Here is a 25,790-nt window from a genome sequence, read left to right on the forward strand (position 1 = left end):
GGGGCGGGGCGGGGTGGGGTGGAGGAGAACTGCCTTCCTGCAAGTGCCTGGGCCCAGCAAGCCCAGTGGGACCAGCGTCAGGTCTGCCCAGGAGCTCAACACCAGCACGCCAGGCAGGCTTGCTTTCTTTCTTTTAAGATTTTATTTTAGAGAGAGAGTGAGCAGGGGGAGAGGGAGAGAGAGAGAATCTCAAGCAGCCTCCCCACTGAGCTCGGAGCCTGTCGTTGGGCTGGATCCCACAACCCTGAGATCACAGGCTGAGCTGAAATCAAGAGTTGGATGCTCAACTCACTGAGCCACCCAGGGGCTCCAATCAGGCTTTTTTTTTTTTTTTTTTTTCTTCAGGCTTTTGTTATAAAGCAAATGCCACCTCAGTGTCAACGTTGCACGGGTCTCAGTGAGTCAGGGGCTCAGACCCAAGCCCCCCAGGTCCTCGTCCTCTGCCCCAAAGCCTGAGAAACTGATGGGCTGGCAGGCCAAGCTGCGCAGATTCACAAGGCAGGCAGTCTGTGTGGTGCTGAAGTCTGGGACAGCCACCAACAGCACCCTCTGGTCCTCTGGGCCTGCAAAGAAGCCACATAGGTCCCCCACCTCAGGTTCTGGGTGTGCCTCGTCTCAAGGGGAGTCACCAGAAGCAAACAGGAGTTCCCCATCAGCACTATGCGAGTGCTGGCCATACCAGCTCCTTTGGACCGGACGCAAGGGCCAAGAAAGCATAAAGGTTAAAGGCTAAAGTCCAGCTGACCAAGCAGGTGTGGACCGGTCAGCCCTTGCTCAGGCCACCAACCCCAGGGGGCCTGGGGACTCCAGTGAGGCCTTCTCTGTGAGCCCTGTCCCCAGGAAAGAGTCCCTTGTGATAGTCCCCCCAGGCCTGGGGTCCCCAGAAGACTCACCTCGGAAAATTTTAGAGCCAAACTGGGGGGTGTTCCCACAAAAGTAGACGTGAGGGCAGTCCGGAAAGATGAACGGGTCGTTCTTATAGAAGGGGTAGCAACCTAGAGAAAACCCGCAGTGGCTGGGGCCTAGCCCTTCGCGGCGCAGGGTCAGGGTGCAGCTGTGCACACAGGGTGTGGACCCACTCCTGCCTGTTCATACTCGCTCAGGCTATGCTGTAGCAGCCCTGCCCTTCTGGACAACAAAAATGCCTCCAGACACTGCCCCAGGGCCCCGGAGTCAGGTTAGCATGTGCTGAGGGTGCCCTGCTAGGCGGGTCTGTGGCACTGTGCTCCTAATGTGCTCCCCACAGCCTTCTGCCCTACACAGGGCCATGGCGACACACAGAGCTGATTCCAGAGAAGCTTCCAGATCTGGTGTCAAGCTTTTGGACTATCCCTTAGGTCACGGCAGGACTGGTGAGTGCAATCCATGCTGCAAACCCTCTGGGTGTCAAGGCCCCGGATCAGGACTCCCTTGGCCCTCTGGCCCCACCCCACGTGGCTGAGTCCCAGTACCTAGCGTATCAGGGGCTGTGGGGCTGATGTGACGGATGCGCAGGGTCCACTCCAGGATCTCCAAGTGATCCTCCATGCTACTGTACCGGAAAATGTCACTCACGTTTTGTCCCGATGTCCCTAGGAATCTGCAAGGCAAGGCTCAGCTGGTCCCTACTCTGGGGGCTGCCACCCCTGCCCCCCAGGAGCCAGCCCAGAGCTCACCCAGCACTCTCACGGCTGGTGTCCCAAGCTGACTTAGAGAAAGAGTCCAGATCCACTGGGCCCTCTGCAGCCTGATTCAAAGCCTCCCTCCCAGTGCCACGGAGGCACAGTGCCAGGGGTCAGACTGGGGTGTGGCTGCAGGTGGCTACCTGACTCCATCGATGGTGGCTTGGTAGGGATTGGTGACCAGCTGGAGGGTGGAATAGGCAGTGGCCAGTGGGAACATGCAGGGGTGCAGGGGCTGCTGAGGGAGTGTGTAGTTGGTTGGGTCAAATTCGCCTGGCATCACGTCCACGGGTACCGATGCCTGGGGGCACAGGGGCAGGGGAGCTTGCAGGGCCCAGCGCCCTCCATACACAGCCCCTGGGGATCACCCCTTCTGCTCCCCCAGCCCGCCTTCCGGTGCCCGACCCCAGCCTCAGAGGCTCCAATCTCATCACTGGCCAGCCGCTGGCTCGCTCACACTCAGTTGCAGGAGGATCTCATCCAACATTTTGACCGCCTCCACGCTGGCTGCCTGGGTTTTCTTGGTTAAGTACTTGGCCTGGGGATAGAAGTCCATAGGCTGTCAGGCCCCAAGAGAGGTTCAGATCAAAGAGACACTCAGAGCTCTGCCTGGGCAGCGGAGAGCAGAGCAAGACCCCACAGCTAGGGGACAGAAAGAGTTCTGTGCCACGGGCCCCCCCGCCCTCAGAAAGCAGGGCCTGAATCATTGTAGGGCCCCTGCCAAGAGACACGCGAGACCCCTGCACCCCAACTCTCCCTGGAGAAGCAGGGGCTTGAATGGGTGGGCCCCGTCTCAAGGCCCCCACGGGTGGGGCTGTACCTTGTTGATGGAATCTCTGCTCTGGGTATTGTGGCTCAGGAGGTTCCCGGCGAGGATGACCCGGGACACATGGGCGGCGCTACACTGCTCTCCCTCGTCCCCCAGCTGCCCTGTCACCACGTCCACCAGCAGCTGGGTGCCCAGCAGGCTCTCACCCCCGCCTCCGCCCAGGCCCAGGCCAGACACCAGCAGCACAAACCTGTGGGAGAAGTCAGGGTCCTCCTGGGTGCCGAGAGCAGGTGACCCCGCCGCCCGGCCCCTTGCAGGCTCTGCCACGGTCACAGGTGAGCTGGGGACACGGAGCCCAGCACATGTGATTCCCCTGGACCACTGGCCAGGCCCCTGAGCGCCTGCTCGTCACCTGTCTGTGTCCAGGGTGGGTGCGGGCTTCTGAGGAGCAAGCTCTGCAAAGCAATGGTCCTCCACCAGGAACTTCCCGCTGTCTCTCACAGAGCCAAGCACAGCCAGCACTGTCCCTAGGGGGCAGCGGTGTCAGGCTCCAGGAGGGAAGCCCAAGAGGCTACCCCCTCCTTCAGGCACCCAGGGGCAAAGCCAGCCAGTTTCCTTCTGCCATGTGGGAAAACTCTCACTGAAGACTTGGGCCTGAGCACCTGCTTCCTGGGGTTACTGCCTCTGGGTGGAGGCTGGAACCACTGACCCCCTTCTGGAGCCTCACACACTGCCTGCCCCTACAGCCATCATTCTAGGGAGGCAGGAATGCAGTAGCACCACAGGCACAGCCCACTGCCCCACCTGTGACCAGCTTTGACGCGTCAATGCTGCCTTCCAGCTTAATGCGCTGTAGTTCATCTTCCAAGACCAGCTGGTCGTCGGGATGGATGTACTTGCTCCGAGGAGGCTGCGGCAGCAGGTTGTGCTGGAATTCAGAGATGGGGGTGGTGTTGGGGCCGGAGGCTCCCAAACCACATAGGTGAGATGTCACTGCATCCCACACCCCAGGGGGCAGAGGCCCAGCCCTGATCTCTGTGTCCACTACAGGTGGCCCTCCTGGTGCCCCCTGCAGGAGCTGGCCAGCCTCACCTCTTCGCTGATCTCCCGGAGGATGGATGGCTGAAGTGGCATGGCCTTGAAGAGGGTCCCCACCACACAGCATTTCTCCCCAGGCTGCAGCTCACATAGCTTCTTTATTTGGATTCCATCACCTGGGTGTGACAGACACATGCTCAGAGACCCGGCAGCCCTCCTGGCCCTCCTCGGGGCGCCGTAACAGCCTCACCCAGCACTGCAGCCTGCGGCCCAGCCTCTGGAGGTGCAAGGACACCCCCGACACTAACAGACTCGACCCCAGGACAAAGGGATGTGGCTGGGCCCCCGTGTCCCATGTCCTCGTAAGATAGGCAGACATGCAGGAAAGCGGGCAGCCACCAGAAACTAGAAGAGCCGAGGAAGAGGTCCCCCGGACAGCCTGTGGAGGGAGTGGCCCTGCCAGCACCTGGATTCAGAGCTCCGGTCTCCAGAACGGACGCAGAATAGATTTCTGTGGTTCAAGCTGCTGGGTTGTCTGTGATAGCAGAGACCAACTAGGGACCTTATACAGAGTATTACGTCACTTATCCCTAAGTTATATCGTGAGTTCTTAGAAGCATGCCCAGTCTCAGTCCAGCCTTCCCCTGAAAGCTTTAGAGAGGCACGATGTGCAGGGCTCCCCCAGGCAGGCAAGAGGAAGGCTGGTGGGTTTGTCCGTCAAGACGCTGGGCCTGGAGTAAAGTCTGCCTGAAGCAGAAGGGATAATGCAGCAGCAGGACTGGCCCCTTCCTAAGCCCAGCTGCCCTTAGCATGAGCCCCTTCTGCCCAGAATAACCAAGAACATTCCACAGATCTACACCCTGGGAAGTGGAGGCTAGTCATTCCAAACAAGATAAGGAGGCGCCAGCAGCAGAAAGATATGCCAATGCCACAGAAACAGACCCAAAGCCTGTCTGCTGAGCCCTCACTCAGCCCCTGGGGGCAGCACTGAGCCCTGTCCCTGGAACCTACCCACGCCTGCCAACACGCCAGAGTAGGCCTTACTGCTCACCGTGTGCTTGAGGCAACAGAGGCACTGAGAGGCTAAGGGACGCACCCAAAGTTGCACAGCTGGGATGGAAGGTGCCCGTTCAAGCACCGGGGAGAACCACGCATCCCTGTGTGGAGGGCAGGACCTCTGTCTGGCTGGACAGCATGTGGGCACCGGGCCGGGCACCAGAATCAGAGTGGACAGCACAGCCTGTCCTCACCCTCACCAAGCTTACAACCCCAAGAGGGAGAGACGACAGCAGTCAGCGAGGGATCAGCCACTGTGACAGGTGCTGCAGACACAAAGGAGCCAAGGCGGAAGGTAATGAGAAAGCCCCGGTGGCTATTGTGGCCTCTTGAAACCCATGACACTGGAGGTCATGAGGGAAGACGGAGGAAGAGCATGCCAGGGGAAGGGAGTATCAATAGGAAGAAAGAGCTTGGTGTGTTCAGGGGGAGAGAGAGAGAGAGAGAGAGAGAGAGAGAGAGAGAGAGAGAGAGAGAGAGAAACGAGTCTCAGACAGGCTGAAGTCCCTGGTCATGTGGGGAAGCCGGCACCCACACCAGGCTGGCAGGCCTACAGTTGGCCGCTGGCCATCATCCAGCCAAAGCTCCACTCATCACGGGCCACTGTGTGAGCTCCTGACTGTCTGTGAGGGCCAAAGGGGACCGGGGGCCTGTCACCAGGCAGTTGTCAGCAGCGGTGGGGCTGGAAGAGAAACCTGCACCAGAACAGTGACACGGGCCTGGGGAAGGTCCCCAAGGACTTCAAGAAAAGTGAGGAAGGCCATAGGGAGCCACAGGAAAGAGACCCTCATTACGTGGCAGAGAACACGTGAACAGCACCATCCCTTCTGCAGAGATAAGAGAAAACGTCCCTAACATACCTGAGGTCTGGCTGTCTTCACGGCCTGTAATAAACCAGGGTCGAGTCTGTCGCTGGTGTGGGATGGGCCTGAGCACCACTGCTCCCCACAGTCGCGACCGGACCTGGAGCCGGGGAGGCCAAGGCTGGGACCAACAGATGTGGAGGGGTAACACGGTTCTCCCCATAAACATTTCAGATGAACTGAACTTGGCACGGAGAGCCACTTGGATCCACAGTGAGACGGGGAACGCGGCCCCAGAAAGGTGAAGGCACGCGTCCTGTTCCCCCGGGGGGAATCATGTGAGAGGAGAGGTGGAGGACGAAGGAGGTGGAGAAAGAAGACGTCACCCTGCCCAGGCCCCTGGGTTAGGAAAGACAGAGGAGCCCAAGGGAGGGGAGATTCGTGCCCGACCAGGACGGAGGGCCCGGAGGGGCAGCAGAAGACATAGTGAGCACTCAGGGAGCCCCCCCGGGGGGACGCAGGTGTTTGTGGACCTTGGCCCCCAGGGCCCGGTTCCTGGTCTGCATGCTGACATACTGGCTGGCCACGTGTGCGCACACAAGCACATCGCCAGCACACAGGACATCCCTACAGCAATGACACGATCACTGTTCCTGCCAGAACTAAGCCTCAGCTCACCTAGCCTCCCTTGAAAACCACCAATTCCTTCATTTAATCCTCGTAACAAGGATTTGTTACGAACAAGAAGTGAAGGCTCGAAGAGGCTGACTCTCCCAAGGCTTCTAGGGAAAGCTCAGGGCCCTCTGGGCAGCTGGGGAGGAAGCACTTCCCGGAACACGTCACTTACCCCAGTGCTGCTGGGCCCGGCTCACCAGGAAGGGCCTCATCTGGAGGAGACGGGTGGCATAAATGTGGGCGTACTGCCGGCTGAAGCTGCGTTCTCCCAGCCTGAAGGACTGAGAGGAGTTGGTGTACGTGGATACAGGCACGCGGGCAAAGGTGGCATTGCTGGCTGATGGTGGGGACAGTAGTGTGTGGGCCCTCTGGGCAGCCTGCTCAGAAAACATGACCGTGCTTGAGGTGTCCAGATCCCTGTGAAAACACAGACGGATCCCTGCAACCCTGCGCACCCCCTGGCTTCCCCCCTGCATCCCCACTGCAGCCCACACCACACGTGGCCCAGGACAGCACATTAACCGTGCTGGGCACCAGGGCTTCAGCTCGGACGCCTCATCCAAACAGGGAGACAAGGAAAGCCAGATGATGCCTCTCTCGCCTGGAGCATCTGTTGCCTGCCTCACATCTCTGGCTGGCCGCCCCTGCCCCCCCGCCCCCCGCCCCTGCCCCTCCGCCCCTGCCCCCTCGCACACACTCAGGACAGCCCTACTCTTCTTACTCTTACATAAGCTACCAGGAAATAATAAGCCTATTTTAAATAAAAATAAAACAGACACCCGTCTGTCCTCTGCTCCAAGGCTCCGCATCTCAGGGACTCGAACCCCAAGTCCCAGGAAGGGCTGAGAGCCTGCCCGCAGGTGCACCGTCGCTGGCTCCCACTCCCCTTCCACGGCCGCGGTGGCGCCCACGAACCACATAGCGTGCGTGCACGGCCTGCCTTCGCGCACGGGGACCCGGGCTCCGGGTGCAGGGCGCGCTCACCGTCCCTCCTCCGTGTACCTCGTCGGCACGGCCGCGCGGCTCTGGGCTGGTCCAGCCAAACCCCAACTAGGAGCCCCGCCGGCCCCGTCCGCCCAGCCCACCGCCGTCACCACGCGGGCCCCGGGACTTGGGACCTCAGACGCCCCGCCGCCCGCCGCCTCCCGCCAATCCGCGCGCCCCGCCCATCGCCGCCTCCCGCCCTGCCCCGCCCACCCCCGCGCCCGCCAATCCGCGCGCCCCGCCCATCGCCACCTCCCGCCCTGCCCCGCCCACCCCCGCGCCCCGCCAATCCGCGCGCCCCGCCCATCGCCACCTCCCGCCCTGCCCCGCCCACCCCCGCGCCCCGCCAATCCGCGCGCCCCGCCCAGCCCATCGCCACCGCCTGCCAATCGCCGAGCTGTCCGCCCCGCCCACCCCGCCCATCGCCACCTCCGCGCCCCGCCTCCCGCCTCGCCTCCCAACCGCGCGCGCCCCGGCTTTCCCGGCCTACGCGGGACCCGCGCGCCCGACTGTCGGAGACCAGTGCCTTCTGTCCGCCCGCGGAGGCCGGGCCGGGACTGCGATCCCGCGCGGCGGAGGAGCGCTTAGGGTTAGGGTTCGTGTTAGGGAAGCGGACGGGCTGCGCCTCGGCCCGCACTCGGGTCTCTCTCACCGTCCGCACCGCGCTGCCCCGCTCGCTCGCAGTCGCAGCCGCGTCATTGCCGGCGCGCCGCTTCCGGTGCCGGGCTTGGTCTCCACGACGACGGGGGGCGTGACGTGCGCAGCGCGCGGGAGGCCTGGCCCCGGCGGGGGTGGGGGTGCGGGGCGCTGTGTGCTGCGCGAAGGGCCCACCCGATTGGACACGTTCCGCGTGAAACCGAAACTGTTCCACAATGTGGATCGAGGGAAGGGCTCGCGGCGGCGTACGTGCGGCGGGCTCCTCGCAGTGGGTGCGTGTGGGCGGACAGCCGGCGCCGCGTGCGTGCGCGCTGCGGGGCAGGCCCTCCCGCGACCCGGGATGCTCGCCAAGGGGCTGCTCTTCGGGGGAAACCGATAGGGCATTAGACGCCCCACTTCAGCCACCGCCGAGCCTGGGCCCCTTCCCTCCCTCACTGAGGCTGTGCACCTGTGCACCCTTCCCTTCCTCTGTGCATGGGCCGCTCCGGGCGTCCACACTAGAGCAACCATGCACTGTGTGCTTTGTTTTGTTTTATAAAGGATTTTTTTTAAGGTTTTATTTATTTATTCATGAGACACACAGAGAGAGGCAGAGACACAGGCAGAGGGAGAAGCAGGCTTCATGCAGGGAGCCCGACGTGGGACTCATCCCGGGACCCCGGGGTCACGCCCTGGGCCGAAGGCGGACGCTAAACCGCTGAGCCACCCGGGAATCCCCTGTGACCGTATTTTAATGGTCTTGTGTGTGTGTGTGTGTGTGTGTGTTTTAATTTTAGGAGTGCTTTATATATCCCAGATATTAATCCCTTATCAGATATGTAATTTGCAGATATTTTCTGCCATCCCATAGGTTGCCTTTTGCTCACAGTTTTCATTTTGATGAAGTCCAGTCATGCTCTGTTCTTTCTTTTGTCTGCTGTGCCTTCGATATCATATCCAAGAAGTCGCTGCCAAATCCGATGTCATGAAGTTTTCCCCCTATGGTTTCTTTTCAGAGTTTTTTTATTTTTTTTTTTTTTATTTTTTATTTATTTATGATAGTCACACACAGAGAGAGAGAGAGAGAGAGAGAGAGAGAGAGAGAGAGAGAGAAGCAGAGACATAGGCAGAGGGAGAAGCAGGCTCCATGCACCGGGAGCCCGACGTGGGGTTCGATCCCGGGTCTCCAGGATCACGCCCCAGGCCAAAGGCAGGCACCAAACCGCTGCGCCACCCAGGGATCCCCTCTTTTCAGAGTTTTATAGGTCTTAGGTTTAGGTCTTCAATCCATGTTGGATTAATTTTTGTATATGGCTTTAGGTAAGGGTTCCAGAACACCTTAGGTAAAGGGTTCTGGCTTTTGCATGTAGAAATCCAGTTTTCCCAACATCATATGTTGGAGAGGCTGTACTTTTTTCATTGACTAGTCTTGGCATCCTTATCAAAAACTGTTTGACCACACATGCAAAGGTTTATTTCTGGGCTCATTGTTTCACTGGCCTGTATGTCTGCCTTTATGCCATTTCATACTGTTTTGATTATTGCAACTTTGCTGAGATTTTGAAACCCAGAAAGCATGAATCCTCCCGCTTTGTTCTTTTTTAAGATTGCTTTGGCTATTTGGGGTCCCTTGAGATTCCACGTGAATTGTAGGAAGGATTTTCCCATTCCTGCAAAATGAAAACAGAATTAGTCCTGAAAGTCACAGGCCCAGGGCAAAGGACCAAAAGGGACTGTTTTAGTATGACCAAGGTGGGTCTCTCAAAGGTGGTCATTCCAATCAGTTGGTGATGGATGTTCTAGATTCATTGAAGCAAGCTCTAGAAAGTAGGCATGCAGCCCAGTGATTGGTACCAGCATCCCTGGCCTTGGCTTTCCTTGTTTCTGCTCCTGTGGCTTCCATGGGTGCACAAGCTACGGTTTCCTTGGACCTCGGCCACCTCTTTCTTCTTCTCAGACTGAGCGTTTGCTGCTTCTTCCACTTGGCTCTTATGGCGTGGAGGTTTTCAAGAAGCTGGCACTGAGGCTGAGAAAGCCTCTCTTTAGTTGTTTTCAGCAATATATTTTAGTTTTCAGTGTACAAGTGTTTCACATTCTCGGTTATGCTAATTCCTGGGTATTTTATTCTTTTTGATGCTATGTAAATAGATTTTTTAAAAAAAATTATGTATTTATTCATGAGAGACACAGAGAGAGGCAGAGACACAGCCAGAGGGAGAAGCCGACTCTATGCAGGGAGCCTGATGTGGGACTCGATCCCGGGTCTCCAGGATCACACCCTGAGCCAAAGGCAGACACTCAACCGCTGAGCCACCCAGGCGTCCTGGATTTTTAAAGTTTCATTTTCAGATTGTTTATGGAAATGCACCTGGAGTTTTTTAGATTTTTTTAAATATATGACTTATACTCTATTGACAATTTACTATTTTTTAAAAAATATTTTATTTACTTATTCATGATAGACAGAGAGAGGCAGAGACAGGAGAAGTAGGCTCCATGCAGGGAGCCTGATTTGGGACTTGATCATGGGGCTCCGGGATCACACCCTGAGCCAAAGGCAGATTCTCAACCACTGAGCCACCCAGGTGACCCGAGGAGGTTTTTTAGTGGTTGCTCTAGGGTTTACTTATCCATCTTAACTGGCAGAGTCACATTCAGATTTATACTAGTTTAATTCCAATAATCTTTAGGAACATTACTCACATGGTTCTATTCACTTTTGGCCTACTGTTTTATATTATATTATATTATATTATATTATATTATATTATATTATGTTATATTATATTATATTATATTACAAATCCAATGACACATCATTATATTACTACACTACCACGCATCCCTTTACATCTCTGATTCCACCCACCTCACATCCTTTGTATTCTTGTTGGCAAATATATTGCACATATATTTCTCTATGTTATAGGCCTAATAATACATTATATATGTCTTATTTTACAAGGTTTTCTTAAAATTAGTTTTTTTTAATTATTTTTTATTTTATTTTTTCTTAAAATTAGTTTTTTTAAATTTATTTTTTATTTTAGAGAGCACGGGTGGGGGGAAGGGCAGAGGGAGAGGGAGAAGCTCAAGCTGACTCCATGCTGAGTACAGAGTTTGACACAGGGTTCGATCTCATGACCCTGAGGTCATGATGTGAACTGAAATCAAAAGTTGGATGCTTCCATTCCTGATCAAAACTCTTCAGAGTGTAGGGATAGAGGGAACATTCCTCAACATCTTAAAAGCCATCTACGAAAAGCCCACAGCAAATAGCATTCTCAATGGGGAAGCACTGGGAGCCTTTCCCCTAAGATCAGGAACAAGACAGGGATGTCCACTCTCACCACTGCTATTCAACATAGTACTGGAAGTCCTATCCTCAGCAATCAGACAACAAAAAGACATTAAAGGCATTCAAATTGGCAAAGAAGAAGTCAAACTCTCCCTCTTTGCTGATGACGTTATACTCTACATAGAAAACCCAAAAGCCTCCAACCCAAGATTGCTAGAACTCATACAGCAATTTGGTAGCGTGGCAGGATACAAAATCAATGCCCAGAAATCAGTGGCATTTCTATACACTAACAATGAGACTGAAGAAAGAGAAATTAAGGAGGCAATCCCATTTACAATTGCACCCAAAAGCATAAGATACCTAGGAATAAACCTAACCAAAGAGGTAAAGGATCTATACCTTAAAAACTATAGAACACTTCTGAAAGAAATTAAGGAAGACACAAAGAGATGGAAAAATATTCCATGCTCATGGATTGGCAGAATTAATATTGTGAAAATGTCAATGTGACCCAGGGCAATTTACACGTTTAATGCAATCCCTATCAAAATACCATGAACTTTCTTCAGAGAGTTAGAACAAATTATTTTAAGATTTGTGTGGAATCAGAAAAGACCCCAAATAGCCAGGGGAATTTTAAAAAAGAAAACCATATCTGGGGGCATCACAATGCCAGATTTCAGGTTGTACTACAAAGCTGTGGTCATCAAGACAGTGTGGTACTGGCACAAAAACAGACACATAGATCAATGGGACAGAATAGAGAATCCAGAAGTGGACCCTCAACTTTATGGTCAACTAATATTCGATAAAGGAGGAAAGACTATCCACTGGAAGAAAGACAGTCTCTTCAATAAATGGTGCTGGGAACATTGGACATCCCATGCAGAAGAATGGTCATCAAGACAGTGTGGTACTGGCACAAAAACAGACACATAGATCAGTGGAACAGAATAGAGAATCCAGAAGTGGACCCTGAAGTTTATGGCCAACTAATATTCGATAAAGGAGGAAAGACTATCCACTGGAAGAAAGACAGTCTCTTCAATAAATGGTGCTGGGAAAATTGGACAGCCACATGCAGAAGAATGAAACTAGACCACTCTCTTGCACCATACACAAAGATAAACTCAAAGTGGATGAAAGATCTAAATGTGAGACAAGATTCCATCAAAATCCTAGAGGAGAACACAGGCAACACCCTTCTTGAACTTGGCCACAGCAACTTCTTGCAAGATACATCCAGGAAGGCAAAAGAAACAAAAGCAAAAATGAACTATTGGGACTTCATCAAGAAGCTTTTGCACAGCAAAGGATACAGTCAACAAAACTAAAAGACAACCTACAGAATGGGAGAAGATATTTACAAATGACGTATCAGATAAAGGGCTAGTTTCCAAGATCTATAAAGAACTTACTAAACTCAACACCAAAGAAACAAACAATCCAATCATGAAATGGGCAAAAGACATGAACAGAAATGTCACAGAGGAAGACATAGACACGGCCAACAAGCACATGAGAAAATGCTCTGCATCACCTGCCATCAGGGAAATACAAATCAAAACCACAATGAGATACCACCTCACACCAGTGAAAATGGGGAACATTAACAAGGCAGGAAACCACAAATGTTGGAGAGGATGCGGAGAAAAGGGAACCCTCTTACATTGTTGGTGGGAATGTGAACTGGTGCAGCCACTCTGGAAAACTGTGGAGGTTCCTCAAAGAGTTAAAAATAGACCTGCCCTACGACCCAGCAATTGCACTGTTGGGGATTTACCCCAAAGATACAGATGCAATGAAACGCCGGGACACCTGCACCCCGATGTTTCTAGCAGCAATGTCCACAATAGCCAAACTGTGGAAGGAGCCTCGGTGTCCATCGAAAGATGAATGGATAAAGAAGATGTGGTTTATGTATACAATGGAATATTACTCAGCCATTAAAACGGCAAATACCCACCATTTGCTTCAACGCGGATGGAACTGGAGGGTATTATGCTGAGTGAAATAAGTCAATCGGAGAAGGACAAACATTATATGTTCTCATTCATTTGGGGAATATAAATAATAGTGAAAGGGAATATAAGGGAAGGGAGAAGAAATGTGTGGGAAATATCAGAAAGGGAAACAGAACATAAAGACTCCTAACTCTGGGAAACGAACTAGGGGTGGTGGATGGGGAGGAGGGCGGGGGGTGGGGGTGAATGGGTGACGGGCACTGAGGGGGTCACTTGACGGGATGAGCACTGGGTGTTATTCTGTATGTTGGCAAATTGAACACCAATAAAAAATAAATTTATTATTAATAAATAAATAAGTAAACAAATAAATGAAAAAAAAAAGTTGGATGCTTGATCAACTGAGCCCAAAAATTTCTCTTAAAATCAGTCAATAGAAGAAAGAGAAAATCCTATATTTGTAGTGTCTTTTATAATTATATAGTTATCATGACCATTGTTCTTTGTTCTTTTTTTAAAGATTTTATTTATTTATTCATGAGAGACACACAGAGGGAGGCAGAGACACAGGCAGAGAGAGAAGCAAGCAAGCTCCATGCGGGGAACCCAATGCAGGACTGGATCTCAGGACCCTGGGATCACAACCCAAGCCAAAGGCAGACACTCAACCACTGAACCACCCAGGTGCCCCTGTTCTTTGTTTATATGGGTTCAATTTACTGTCTGGGTCGTTTGCTTTTAGCCTAAATAACTCCCTTTAATATTTCTTTTAAAATAGGTCTGTTTTCAACAAATTCTTTTGCTGGGCATAGGATTCTTGGTTGGTGGTTTTCTTTGTGTACTAGAATGTCAGCTGATAACATTACTGGGTTTCCCTTGTAAGTAATCAGTCATTTTTCTCTTGTTGCTTTTAACTTTAGAAATAAAACTCCGTTATTTTACCAGCAAACATGAGTTTATTTGGGAATAACAGAATGGCAATTCAGGACAGGCAAGCTACAGCAAAACCATGTGTGAGTCCAGAGAACAAGGCAGTTCTTCCATAGAGGAAAAGGAATTGGGGAGGGGCCTTGTAAACCAAAAGTCCACTGGAGTAAACTGGGAGCTTAAGGTCCTAAGTGTGGAGATCATCCTGAAGCATAGAGCCAACATCACCTTAACCGGTAGATCTTTTTTTTTTTTTTTAAAGTATGCTCCACACCCAGTGTGGAGTCCAATGTAGGACCTGAACTTACAACCCTGAGATCAAGACCTGAGCTGAGATTAAGAGTTGGCCACTTAACCGACTGAGCCACCCAGGTTCCCAGGTACATCATTTTTTAAAAGTTTGACAGGCAACGAAATACAAAACTTAATTATACAAAGCAGGAGAAGTAACACTATCATTCCAAATTGTATGATGGTTGTAAACCGGAACTCCAGGTCTGAAAGTAACCCACCGAAATATTTACTGGCATTTACTCTGACTCAGACTCCTCCCCGCGAGGTTGGGGTTGACTCCACACTGGGTTGACCATGGCAGCAGGACAGTGGGTATTGCAAGAGCACAACAGGAGTACTAAGCAGGCACCCTTGGGAACATATGGTGCGGGTATAAACATGAAGCAGCAGCTGATAAGCTTTTTGTAAAACAGCTGAAAACTTCAAAGTTGCTTTAAAACAGTATCACTATCTCAAAAGAACTCTTTGGAACCATATTCGTAAATTTACGATCTCTGAATTTACAACTTTACAGACTACTATTGAAAACATGTATGAGTCCATTAATAATAGTTCAGATGAAAGAAACTCTTGTGAATCCTGAGCCTTCTAACTTTTCAGAAAAGGCAAGAGAAAAAATAATTGTTTCAGGATGATGATAGGCCTGTTTCCAAGAGGCCATAATCATAGAAGAGGTTTCCTCCTTTCCACGAAAGAGAGAGAAGACATGACAGTGAGTAAAGGTACATGGGCCTGTCCAACATCTTGGGCAAGTGTCTTGTCAGATCTCATCCACGTCAATTCCAGGAATTCTGTGCTCTCAGGTCACCAGACGGTGCACAGTGCCAGTCGGGGTTTGCTGCTTTCAGATGCATCATGCGAGTCCAAGAGTCTACGCTCTGGAGTGTGTCCGCACAAGGTTGGTGAGCAGATCCTGATAAGGGGTTTTTCCAGGGAGGTTGAAGAGTCTTTCTGGAGATGTCTCTTCCAACAAACAAAATCTCCAGATTGCAAGGTGTGTGATGCTTCAGGTCACTCTCCCTTGGGAACACTGGGGAGAGGGATCTCCCTTTTTATCAGCCGGTGGTCAGAGGAGCCAGGGATCAAGGGTACTGTACGTCCTGGGACTGCCTCAAAGTGTGAGAATCTGTGTGCTCCCAAGGGGGTGGAGCCAAGGTATTTGGAATTCTTTACGAATTTTGCCAGTTGATTCCAAACAGTGCTGTTACTGCATTTTATTAACCCCGAGGATGGAGCATGGTGCACGATGGAGGTATTAGAAAGCCAGTCAGGCTGTGCAGATGTCTTGAAGCACCTGACTGGTAAAGTGGGCTCCCTGATACCCCGAAAGTGTGAGAGGGTTCCCTAGGCAGGGGATAATTTTTTCTAACAGAATTTTAACCACAGAAGAGGAGTTGGCCTGTCTACCAGAGCAAGCTTTGGTCCAGTGAGAGAGCAAAGGGAACATGACTAAACCATGTTTAAATCCATGAGATGGGAAAGCTGTGTGAAGTCCATTTGTATGAACCGGCCCCTCTGCATTTATACTTTGGAAGGTGTGACGAACGAGGGAGGCAGTCGTGGGCTTTACTCTGTTTTCCCATCAATGTTGGTTCATGAATGCTTCCACTTTGTCAGGAGGCCAGTGGTTTAATGCATGTACAGTGGTAAGTAATGGGAATTTGAGAGTTTCTAGTTGGGTTAGTTTGTTATTTGGTCTAAACCGGAGTTCTCTGGATCCCAAAATTATTAGATTTCCAATTTGTTTTTCCTCTTCTGGGACCAGTTGTAAGGCATCGCTTGTCAGTTTTTCCAAATTATCATTTGGGAGAATGTCTATTTGGACCACGACAGAGGTTTGGCTTGAGAGCCGTGTTTTTGGCAGAAGTGTCAATGGGGTTGTTTGCTTCGGCCTCCGGGGAGTCGAGTCTGGAACGCCGGGAACCTTCGTGGCAGCCAGAGAAGCTGGTGGAAGTGTGGTGTCTGATAAGCTTTGGACACAGAAGCCCTTCTGTTAAGCCTTTTTGTTTTTAAACCCCCCATTGCAGGGCTTGAGCTCACGACCCTGAGATCAAAACCTGAGGTGAGATCAGTAGTCAGAGGCCTAACCGGCTAGGCCACCAGGCGCCCCCATCAGAGCCCATTTTTAATTTTATCCCATTGCAGGTGTTTTCCACAACGTTTGAAGTCCTGAGCCGCTCAGAGGCATACCAGCCACCAGACCTTTCTCCTAAGCTAAGGCACAAGCCCAGGTAACAACAGCAGGCTGAAGTAGCCAATGGTGCTGCCTCCGTGACTTCGGGATGGAGTCGTAGGGGCAGATTCAGCACCACATTTGCCATTTTCATCCTCTACGTAAGAGCATCCGCAGATCCTTCCTGCATGGTTAGAGGCGCTTTCTGGCCGTTGTCCCAGGGATTCAAAAGGTGATCCATCAGCATCAAGCAGCTGTGCAGTCCTGGTTTTGAGGTCAGATGCTCTAGGCTTCAAAACAATGTGAGCAAACTATACTTTTTCTTTGGAGGCTTTATGTCTCTTTAAGGCCAAAAGTTTTGGTGGAGGGGTGGGGGATGCTCTTACTGGGAGGAGGTGTGAGAAGGGAGCAGAAGAGCAGATCGTCTCCGCGTTCTGGAAGAGTCGAGCCTGCAGAGAACAGTGTGCCATCCTCATCAGCTTTTGAGGTTTGTGACGAGTGAGAAGGACCCCGTGTGTCACGCTGGGTGTGACTGCCTGATGTGCTGCTGTTGTTCCAGGTGAAGGTGGAAAGATTCTGGCTGCCCTTATGGGCCGGAACACTAGGAAGGCAGCCACAGGTCAATTACTGGGAACTATTTGCAGTCAGTGGGAACAGGTGTCAGCAGCATGCGGGGATTAGGAACAACAGGGTCCTGAGGGGTGATGGTGTTACTACTGCTGCTCGGAGATCCCCAGCCCGTGGCTTCCTCACAGGTGAGATTGGGGTGCTACAGGCATGAGTGCGGGGGCGGGGTGGTGGTGGATCGCAAGGCCCTGAGGCTTCTCTATCATGCGCTTGACGCCCTCAGGGCTTCTTTATTTATAGGCTGTTGAGGGATCCCTGGGTGGCGCAGGGGTTTTGCGCCTGCCTTTGGCCCAGGGCGCGAGTCCTGGAGACCCGGGATTGAGTCCCACGTCGGGCTCCCAGTGCATGGAGCCTGCTTCTCCCTCTGCCTGTGTCTCTGTCTCTCTCCCTCTCTCTCTCTGTGACTATCATAAATAAAAATAAATTATTTATAGGCTGTTGAGTAATTCTAGGGAGGGGTTGTGAAGGATCTATTGGAATCTTGTTGGGAGGTGTGCTGTGGGTTTTACCAATATCCGTTGGGGATTTTGCCCCAGAAAGAGGGTGGTCGCTGATCGGATAGGAATAAATGATAGGTGTCCCCAGGCTCAGCTAGGGTCCCGTTGGAGACCGCAAATAAAAGATGTCATGACCCTGGTTGGGTACGTTGATCGCTGCTGTCAACGTCTATGATTATTTTCCCCTTTGGAAAGAAAGAAATTCTGGCCCGATAACTTTTTTAAGAGGTCCCAGCCCAGTGAGTAGGGCAGAGGGAGGAAGGAGTGGGCATCTCTCAAAGGGAACCTGCTTGAGCTGTAGCTGCTCTGAGGGGCCGCTTACAGCAGGGGGCGGGCAGCAGGTGGCAGCTCTGGTGGCAGCAAGGGCAGGTTCCCTCCTGGCCTGGACATGTTTTCCCTGAGCCCGTTGAGATGGAGGATTGGGAGGAGGTCGTGTCCCTCTGGGGGCAATGGCCTCCCAGTCCAGTCACTGTGGCCTGAGGCACGGGGGGCCGTGGGTGAAGGCAGGCAGGAACTCGGGGTGATCCAGACGGGCCAGCCCGGGAGGGGGCGGCGGGGCAGGGTGCCTTGGGGGGTCTGGCAGTTCTGGGGAGCGGGATGGTGGCGGTGTCGCTGACGCAGAGCAGGGCAGCCAGGGCGACAGAGTTCCATTTCGGTGGCTCTGCACATTGTCCCCGCGGGGACGGTCCACAGATGGGGAGGACAGTGGGCGGGAGGTCACCAGCTGGCCCTGAAGGGTGGAGGAGGAGCAGATGTGGGTGTCTCCTTCTCCTCCTCCTTGGCGCTGCCACCCCGGGGGCAGGGCCCAGGGCGACAGCAGGACAGCCACCTGGCACAGCTGGTCTGTGGACCTGCGGGCCTCCGCTTCCAGAAGTCCGGAGGCTCGTGACATTAGCGCCTTCGTGCCCCGGACATCCCCGCCCCTGCTGCGTGCCAGCCGTGTGCTGGAGGTGCGCACGTCGGAAGCCGGGCCGCCTGGGCAGGAACCCGCCGGAGGTGGCACCTGTGTTGGGGCCGGAAGCCAGGGAGGCCAGAGCCATGACCCCGCAGGCTTCGGGGCTGCTCTGGCACCTTCGGGCTCAGCCGCCTCTGGTCTGTGCCCTCCATCAGGGACGCTGGCCACTTACTGTCTGTAACCAGCACCCACGCGGGGCTGGGTGTCTGCGAGTGGTGGGCTGCTTGGAGCTGGCCTCGGTTCCTGAAGCCCAAGGTCTAAATGAATGGAAGCACCTGGACTCTTGGTTGATACCTCGTGGCGTTCAGTCATGCTAGTCCGTCTGCAGCAGGACCCGGCACAAGCTGACGCACCACCCGTTTTCTGCCCCGTGTCTTCCTGACTTAAAGCAACAACGGTCTCTCGTTTCTCACGGTGGCCGGCAGCTGGCCGTCTCCTGCCCAGGCTGCGGGCCCAGCAGGCCCTGTCCCAAGCGGCCAGCCCCGGGGGGAGGTTGAGGGCTGTGCGTCTGTCACACGAGGTTTCCCCCTGGGCCTCGTCTCAGTGTGGTGACCTCTGGCTTCCCAGAAGCAAGGGCAGCGCCACCAGGCTGCTGGAGCCCAACAGGTGCCCAGCCGGCCCGGGTTCCCTGACAGGGAAACAGGCACCTCTGACAGCAGCAGCTCTGCAGACACTTGACGTGCTGACACCTTCCCTCACGTGGCTTCCAGGGGACCTGCCACCTCGAGGCCCTCGACACCAGCTCCTTTTCTCTGCCCTTGGCCCTCCTCCCTTTATGCCAGGAAATTGTTGGGGCATCTCAGCAGACAGCACCCCGAGACTGTCTGGGGCACCAGCCCATCCCCCAGTCCATCCACACGTCCCTCCATCTGCACATCTGGATAAAAGGGTGAATCAAGTGTTGGAGTGGCACCTGTCCTGGGGAAACGCCTGTGGTCTGAACAGAGCTAGTGTCCTGGGGACTCACTCCAGCTGACCTCAGACGACAGCACTGCCAGCGTGCGGCGGGTGTCATTCAGATTCTTCATTCTCAGCCCCTGGGTACGTGAGGACTTCCTGGCTTGAGGACCCAGACTGACAGCCTTACACATGATCCACTCTGGGCTCTGTCTGCACAGAGCAGGTTCAGACCCGGCTTGGCTGCCTCCTGGCTCTGCAGCTTCCGATAAGCAGTGCCTCAGTTTATCTGTGAGGTGGGGATGATGGTCAGACCCTACCGGTTAGAGGTGGGCTCTGCTGCAAGCACAAGAGACTCCAAATAACAGGGCTTTAGTCACACACAAGCCAATTTCTCCTCGTGTTGCCTTTGAACGGTCACACAGCCAGCCGTGTCCCAGGGAGGCCGGTGGAAGAAGGCACATATCTTTGTCTTTTTTTTTTTTTTTAAGATTTATCTATTTATTCATGAGAGACAGAGAGAGAGAGAGAGAGAGAGAGAGAGAGAGGCAGAGACACAGGCAGAGGGAGAAGCAGGGTCCATGCAGGGAGCCGGACGCGGGACTCGATCCTGGGTCTCCAGGATCACGCCCTGGGCCTAAGGCAGATGCTCAACCGCCGAGCCACCCGGGTGTCCCCAAGTCTTTGTCTTGAAGACAAAAGTGCCACGTGTTGCAGGTCCTGACCAGGTCACACCCAGCAGCAGGTGAGCCTGAGAAGAGTAGACTTTCCTCTGGGGCCTAAGACTCACAAAGCTTGTGCCTGGGGTGTGCTTGGTGCCAATCCAGCCTCCTGCACAGAGGAGGAAACCGAGTCCCAGAGCAGGGTTTCTTCAGGACCAGTCATGTGCAGAGGGACAGAGGCGGGGGCCAGGCCTGTGCACGTCCACACCCCCACCTGTGGGCCAGGAGAGTCTAGAAGGCTCGGTGCAATGAAGATGCCCACGTTTTTAGACCCGTTTTTTTTTTTAATATTTTATTTATTTATTTATGAGAGACACACATAGAGAGGCAGAGACCCAGGCAGAGGGAGAAGCAGGCTCCATGCAGGGAGCCCGACGTGGGACTCGATACCAGGACTCCAGGATCATGCCTGGGCCGAAAGTGGCACTAAACCACTGAGCCCCCCGGGCTGCCCTAGCCCCGTGATTTTTTTTTTTTAAGATTTTATTTATTTGTTCATGAAATACACGAGGGAGAGAGAGAGAGAGAGAGAGAGAGGCAGAGGGAGAAGCAGGCTCCATGCAGGGAGCCTGATGTGGGACTCGATCCGGGTCTCCAGGATCACACCCTGGGCCGAAGGCAGGCACCAAACCGCTGAGCCACCCAGGGATTCCCTAGACCCGTGATTAACTAGGCCTCAAACTCGTTAGGTTCCCCTACAAACTCGGAGTGTCTCTCAGACCCTCCCATGCAAATTGCGACATTCCCGCTGTCAGCCTGCGGTGGGGAGGGTCCCAGCTGCAGGCTGGGTGACGGGGCTGAGGGAACGGCGTCAGCTCAGACACCTCGGACTAGTTCGGGCCCCCGAAGCTGCCGGGGACCGCACATCCCTCATGCACCATCCTTAACTTAAACAGCGGTGTTCATGTTCAAGGAAGCACATATGCGCCAGGGCCACCGAGCCAGCTCGGGTGGCAGGGGAGCGGGGGTGGGGTGGGCTCCGGGTTGGGGGGCTGATGGGATCTCAGGATAGCATCGGAAACCGCCCACCCGCCACGCACGAGGCTTCTGTAGCTTTCGAAAAGATGGACACACAAAGAGGAAGGGAAAGAACTGCCAGGTTTCTAAAGAGAATGCTCTAAGCAAAGGGTTGGGGGGGCACCTGGGGTGGCTCAGCGGTTGAGCGTCTGCCTTTGGCTCAGGTGTGACCCTGGGTCCCAGGATCGAGTCCTGCGTCCGGCCCCCCGCATGACCCTGCTCCTCCCTCTGCCTGTGTCTCTGCCTTTCTCTCTGTGTCTCATGAATAGATAAAATCTTAATTAAAAAAAAAAAAAGGTAAAAAAGAGGCAGTGTAGCACCGTCCTGTATGTGGGAAAATCGTGCGTTAAGTGGCCCTCTAGTCCCACCCTGTGTGTTGGGGGCAAGGGGCCGGCCAGGAAGGATTCCAGCAGGTGCGCAGCTGGCTTCCTCTGGAGAGAAGGGGTCGGTTGTGCTCGCAGGTGTAAGGACGGCACCCTGGCCCCTCTCCCCAGCGCTGACAGCCCCCAGGCCCAGCCCCAGAGGCTCTGCGCCTTTTTGCCTTTTTGATGACACCTGTCATCTCTGATCTGCTGCATTTTTCACTTTTCTCTGCAGACTGCTTCAATTATTTTTTTTTTTTATTTTTTTTTTTTAGACTGCTTCAATTATGAAATTACCCCTTAGTTTTTGAAATCAGTCTGTGGAACCAGCAGAACTCCTGTGTGAGACTGAGAGTCCCACGGCCTGCTGGCGGGGTCCTCCCCCCACCCTACAGGTTCCTCACTCAGCAGGGCCATGTGAAGGCTCAGGCTGTTCCCCAGTTCTCGTGATCACGTGTAATAAGAGAAAGTGCCGTAACTTTACATCTCACGTCTCAACATCGTAATTAAAATTGCCAAGTCCCAAATAAAAATAAAACCTGAACACCTCTCCAGGCGAAAATGCCTTTCCTCTGGCTTTGCCTTCAGGGATGTATTCAGCTCCCATCCCTTGCCGCCTCCCAGCTGGGGGGCTGCAGCCAGGCTCCTGGGGCGGGGAGGGGGAGGGGGCAAGCCTCTCCCTCCTCCCCTGCTGCCCTCCAGCTCCCAAGATGAAGGGATGTCCCCCCTCCAGCTGCTGGTTTCTGAAGGGGGGGATGGGACACCACAACCGTTTCCAGAAAACCCCACCCCCACCCCAGCCATTTACCCCTCCAGAAACCTGAGGCCAGTTCCTTTCTCTGGAGTCTGTGCTCTGGTCCCCCCCAAGGTGGGTCTTGGCAACTTGCTTGCATTTCCAAAGTGAAGTAAGTTTGTGTTTTTAAATGGGTTCCTCAGTGTCTTCCACACACGGCCCAGCACACACTTGGCACGCATGCACACACACATGCAGGCTCGCACACGTATGCAAGCACATGTGGGATCACACGCATGCACAAGTATGCACTGGCACGCAGGCTCACACGCATGCACACATAGCCACATGCAGGCTCACCCGCAGGCGCACGCACACACACACACATGCACACCTGTGCCAGAAGGCCCACTGGAGGGCCTAGGGACTGCCCACCAGTGGGGCCCTGGGCAGAACATTTGCTGAGTGGCCCCAGGATGCTGAGCACAAGCCCAGCACATGGTTGGTTTCGGCCTGGTGGACGCCCTGCAAAGGCCCACCAGTCCCTCCCCTAGAGGTGTGGCCCTCGTGTCTCATCTGTAAACTGGGCATACGGTGGCTCATGGTCGTGGAACAGTATGGGGTGGACTGAGTGAGGGGGCTGGGGGCCTGGGTCCCCGACCCCAGCGGTCACAGACAGGCCACACCGCAGGTCAGGTTCGGAAACGGCATTTATTGTGTCCCCGAGGGCGGGCCCAAGTCCCAGCTGTGCCAACGTCACTCCTCTTTCTCATCCCCGTGGGTGATGATGTAGCACAGAGACTTGTAGTCTATGTCCCCTGCCAGGTCCATGGGCGTCAGGGCAAACATCTGCTCCACCTGGGGCGGGGGGCACCAGTAAGAGGGAGCCCGGCCTGGGAGCCTGGGGTGGCCACAGCTGTGGCCTCTCACCCTGCCCTCTGCCCCCAGCTCCAAACTCTAAACCCAGACTCCATGTGTTTCTGCTGACTCTGGGCGGTAAGGGAACTGGGGTGGAGGAGGAAGGGTAGGGGGCACAGCTGGGTCTGCTCTCTGCTTGCCCAGCCCCCACAGCCTCCTCCCTTCTGGCTGCACGTCCTGGCTGCTCTGGGGCTCCTGCATGCAGCCCACAGGGGTGCCGGGTCAGCGAGGCTGCCCCAGTGCCCTGCGGGGCACGACCCCCCTGAAGGAGCTGGGAGTCCTCACCTCCGCCGGAGAGAACTTGTCAGCCTGGGTCAGGAGAAGCTGCTTGAACCTGGGGAGAGCAGGGGTGGCCCGACGGCCGAGATGAAGGCTCCCATGGCCCAGTGCCTGCCCCCAAAGAGTAGAGAGGCCCCAAACACAGGCAGCCACTCTCACCGGGCCTCCTGGGCCGCAGCTCACACTTACTCATCCTTGTTCACCACACCCTTGCCGCTGGGGTCAAACATGCGGAAGGCACTCAGGATGGCTTCCTCCGGGTCCGTCCCTGGGAGCCGAGGAAGCCAGGTGAGCACCCGGGCCCCCAGCCTCCCCGGCCCCACCCAGGAGGACCCCAGGGTGCAGGGGAGCCCTTCCCGTCCCAGAAGAAGTGGGAGGGTGTTCCCAGACACCAAGTGTCCCTCGGGGCTCAGAGAGGCCAGGAGCAGCCATCCCTGTGGACAGGCCGCCCAGGAGACTGGGATTTGGGAGTGAGTCAGGACTTGAGGCGACCAGCGCCCATGGGCCTGGGGTGCAGGGGAGACCTCCACATGCTCTGGGTGGGGTTGCAACCCCTTGAGGTAGCAACCCCTTGAGGTCTGGCTGGGGTTTAGGAGGGGTTGGGGCAGGTTCCAGGCTGGGAGATCCAACCTGGCCCAGGCTCACCATTGAGCTTCTCCCCGAAGAGCGTGAGGAAGACAGTGAAGTTGATGGGACCCTTCCCCTCCTGCAGCATGGCATCTAGCTCCTCTTCTGGGATGCTCACCTTCCCTGGCGGGGGGTGGGGGTGGGGGGCATGAGGTGGACACAGGGTCCCAGCAGCCTCCCCTCCTTCCCAGTCACAGCGAGTGGAGAGTCCAGCAGCTCTGGCCTGGGAGGAGGTGCGGTGACCAGCGGAGTCTGGGGGGTGTGGGGGACGAGGAGACCCAGGGGGAGGGAGGTGTGAGCAGGGAAGGGGCAGAAGCACTGCCTGGCAGAGGGGGCCTGGGCCCTCTCAGCGGGCTCACCCAGCTGGGAGTAGGTCTCCCGCAGGTCTGACTTGCAAATGATGCCATCACGGTTCTGGTCGATGCAGCTGAAGGCCTGCGAGGTGGGGACACAGTCACCATGTGGGAACAGCCCCCTCCCCGCCCCACCCTGCCCAGGGAAGGCCAGAGGCGGGCAGGGGTCCTGGCTGGTGGAAGGAACAAGGGGCCAGGACCACTGACTACAGAAAGACGGGGTGCTGCAGGGGGTGGGGTGGGCAGGGAGCGCCCTGGGCCCCTGGCAGTGGGGCACTCACTTCCTTGAACTCCTGGATCTGCGCTTGCTCGAACATGGAAAACACGTTGGAGGAGCCTCGCTGGGCCTGCTTGGTGGCTGCAGCCTTGCCCCGGGTCCCCGCCTTCCTGCTGGCCTGCAACACTGCAGGTGGGGAGATGTCCTCTCCCCGGCCCCCCAAAGACCCCAGTTCCCGGGCACGCTCCTGGAGCATTCCCAGGAGAGCCTAGGCCAGGGCCCTCCTCCCATCTCTGGAGACCCCCTCTCCAGGCCCAAGGCCAGCCCAGAAGTCACTCACTCGCCCCAGCCCCGAGGACTGCGCCTGGGAGTGTGTGGCCTCTGGCTTCCCCACTCTGGCTTCCCCACTCGAACTCACCATCCTCTCTCCTGGCGGCTGGCTGGGTGGCTGCATGGGGCCCTCAGCCCCTTTTGTGTTTCAGCCTTATCACCTGGGGAGCCAAATAAGGACAGGAGGAGAGGACAGGCCCAAACTTGGCAGCCTTGCAGGGGCTGGGGGAAGACAGGGCCCCAGGCAGATTCCAGCCACATTCCTGGTGACCTTTAGACCCCTGATGTGTAACATCCGGGCATCCACCCATCCAGCAGCAACAAGGGCAGAGCTCACAGGCTCACAGCTCTTGCCATTCTGGGTGCCCACTGAGGTACCCCCCCCACCCCGAATGAGAAGTCTCCCCTGCTGCCCACAGGTCCAGCCCAGAACATGTCCCATCCCGGGAGGACAGCTTGGGAGGGCTGGTGGGCCTCTCCTGGGCTTGGCAAGGGCAGTGGGTGGTCTGGGGATGGTCTCTGTCCAGAGACCACCAGGGATTCCCAGAGATTTGGGTGAAGATGGTGGCATCTGGTTCCTCCCCTACACCCCAGACCCATGGGCACTGGCCGTGGCCACAACAGTACCTTTGGGTGCTGCTTCTGGAGTCCAGTGCACTACCTGGATCCCAAGCATCCCCTTGGGTCCCCATGAGTGGCCATGAGCCCTTCCTGTGAGGCTCAGCTGTAGAGTCAGGGGTCACGTACCCTCTGCTCTGTGGAGCAGAGAAGGGCTGGGGGCCTTGGAGAATAAACGTGATGGGCCACTGGCTGCCCAGCCTCCCTCTGCCGGCCCCTGGGGGGAGGAACACAGAGGGGCCAACTGCCAGGGCAGGACCCAATGCCCCTTCTATGTAACAGGGTTTTATACCATCTCCTTACTCTCCTGAAATGAAATTCATAAAATATATAACCTGCCCACAAAGAGGACTGAAA

The 25,790-nt window shown here is 55.0% G+C and overlaps 2 protein-coding genes across 11 annotated transcripts; both read right to left on the reverse strand.

Moving 5' to 3' along the window:
* Nucleotides 1–123: 123 nt before the first annotated feature.
* On the reverse strand, nucleotides 124–7,779 carry POLD2 (DNA polymerase delta 2, accessory subunit). 7 transcript variants are annotated; one of them, XM_025433477.3, is made up of 11 exons: nucleotides 7,639–7,779; nucleotides 6,175–6,419; nucleotides 3,523–3,644; nucleotides 3,235–3,358; nucleotides 2,843–2,957; nucleotides 2,482–2,680; nucleotides 2,119–2,199; nucleotides 1,805–1,962; nucleotides 1,452–1,579; nucleotides 894–995; nucleotides 124–563 (listed from the first exon to the last, which is right to left on the reverse strand). In XM_025433477.3, exons 1-11 carry the CDS (start codon nucleotides 7,683–7,685, stop codon nucleotides 403–405), a joined length of 1,482 nt encoding a protein of 493 aa, XP_025289262.1. In that variant the 5' UTR covers nucleotides 7,686–7,779; the 3' UTR covers nucleotides 124–402. The 7 variants fall into 7 exon arrangements, with proteins under 7 accessions (XP_025289262.1, XP_025289273.1, XP_025289280.1 ...); XM_025433488.3 differs by lacking the exon at nucleotides 7,639–7,779 and adding an exon at nucleotides 7,477–7,632; XM_025433495.3 differs by lacking the exon at nucleotides 7,639–7,779 and adding an exon at nucleotides 7,005–7,133.
* Nucleotides 7,780–22,783: 15,004 nt separating this feature from the next.
* Nucleotides 22,784–25,078, reverse strand: MYL7 (myosin light chain 7). Of its 4 annotated transcripts, none has more exons than XM_025433579.3 (7): nucleotides 24,904–25,078; nucleotides 24,550–24,663; nucleotides 24,275–24,350; nucleotides 23,934–24,038; nucleotides 23,478–23,556; nucleotides 23,295–23,343; nucleotides 22,784–22,949 (listed from the first exon to the last, which is right to left on the reverse strand). In XM_025433579.3, the coding sequence occupies exons 1-7, from the start codon at nucleotides 24,937–24,939 to the stop codon at nucleotides 22,848–22,850; spliced, it is 561 nt and encodes a 186-aa protein (XP_025289364.1). In that variant the 5' UTR covers nucleotides 24,940–25,078; the 3' UTR covers nucleotides 22,784–22,847. The 4 variants fall into 4 exon arrangements, with proteins under 4 accessions (XP_025289364.1, XP_048951064.1, XP_048951067.1 ...); XM_049095107.1 differs by having other exon boundaries at nucleotides 24,826–24,954; XM_049095110.1 differs by lacking the exon at nucleotides 24,550–24,663 and having other exon boundaries at nucleotides 24,904–25,008.
* Between the last annotated feature and the right edge of the window lie 712 nt (nucleotides 25,079–25,790).

The sequence above is a fragment of the Canis lupus genome, chromosome 16, assembly GCF_003254725.2.
Source record: "Canis lupus dingo isolate Sandy chromosome 16, ASM325472v2, whole genome shotgun sequence".
NCBI lineage: Eukaryota > Metazoa > Chordata > Mammalia > Carnivora > Canidae > Canis > Canis lupus.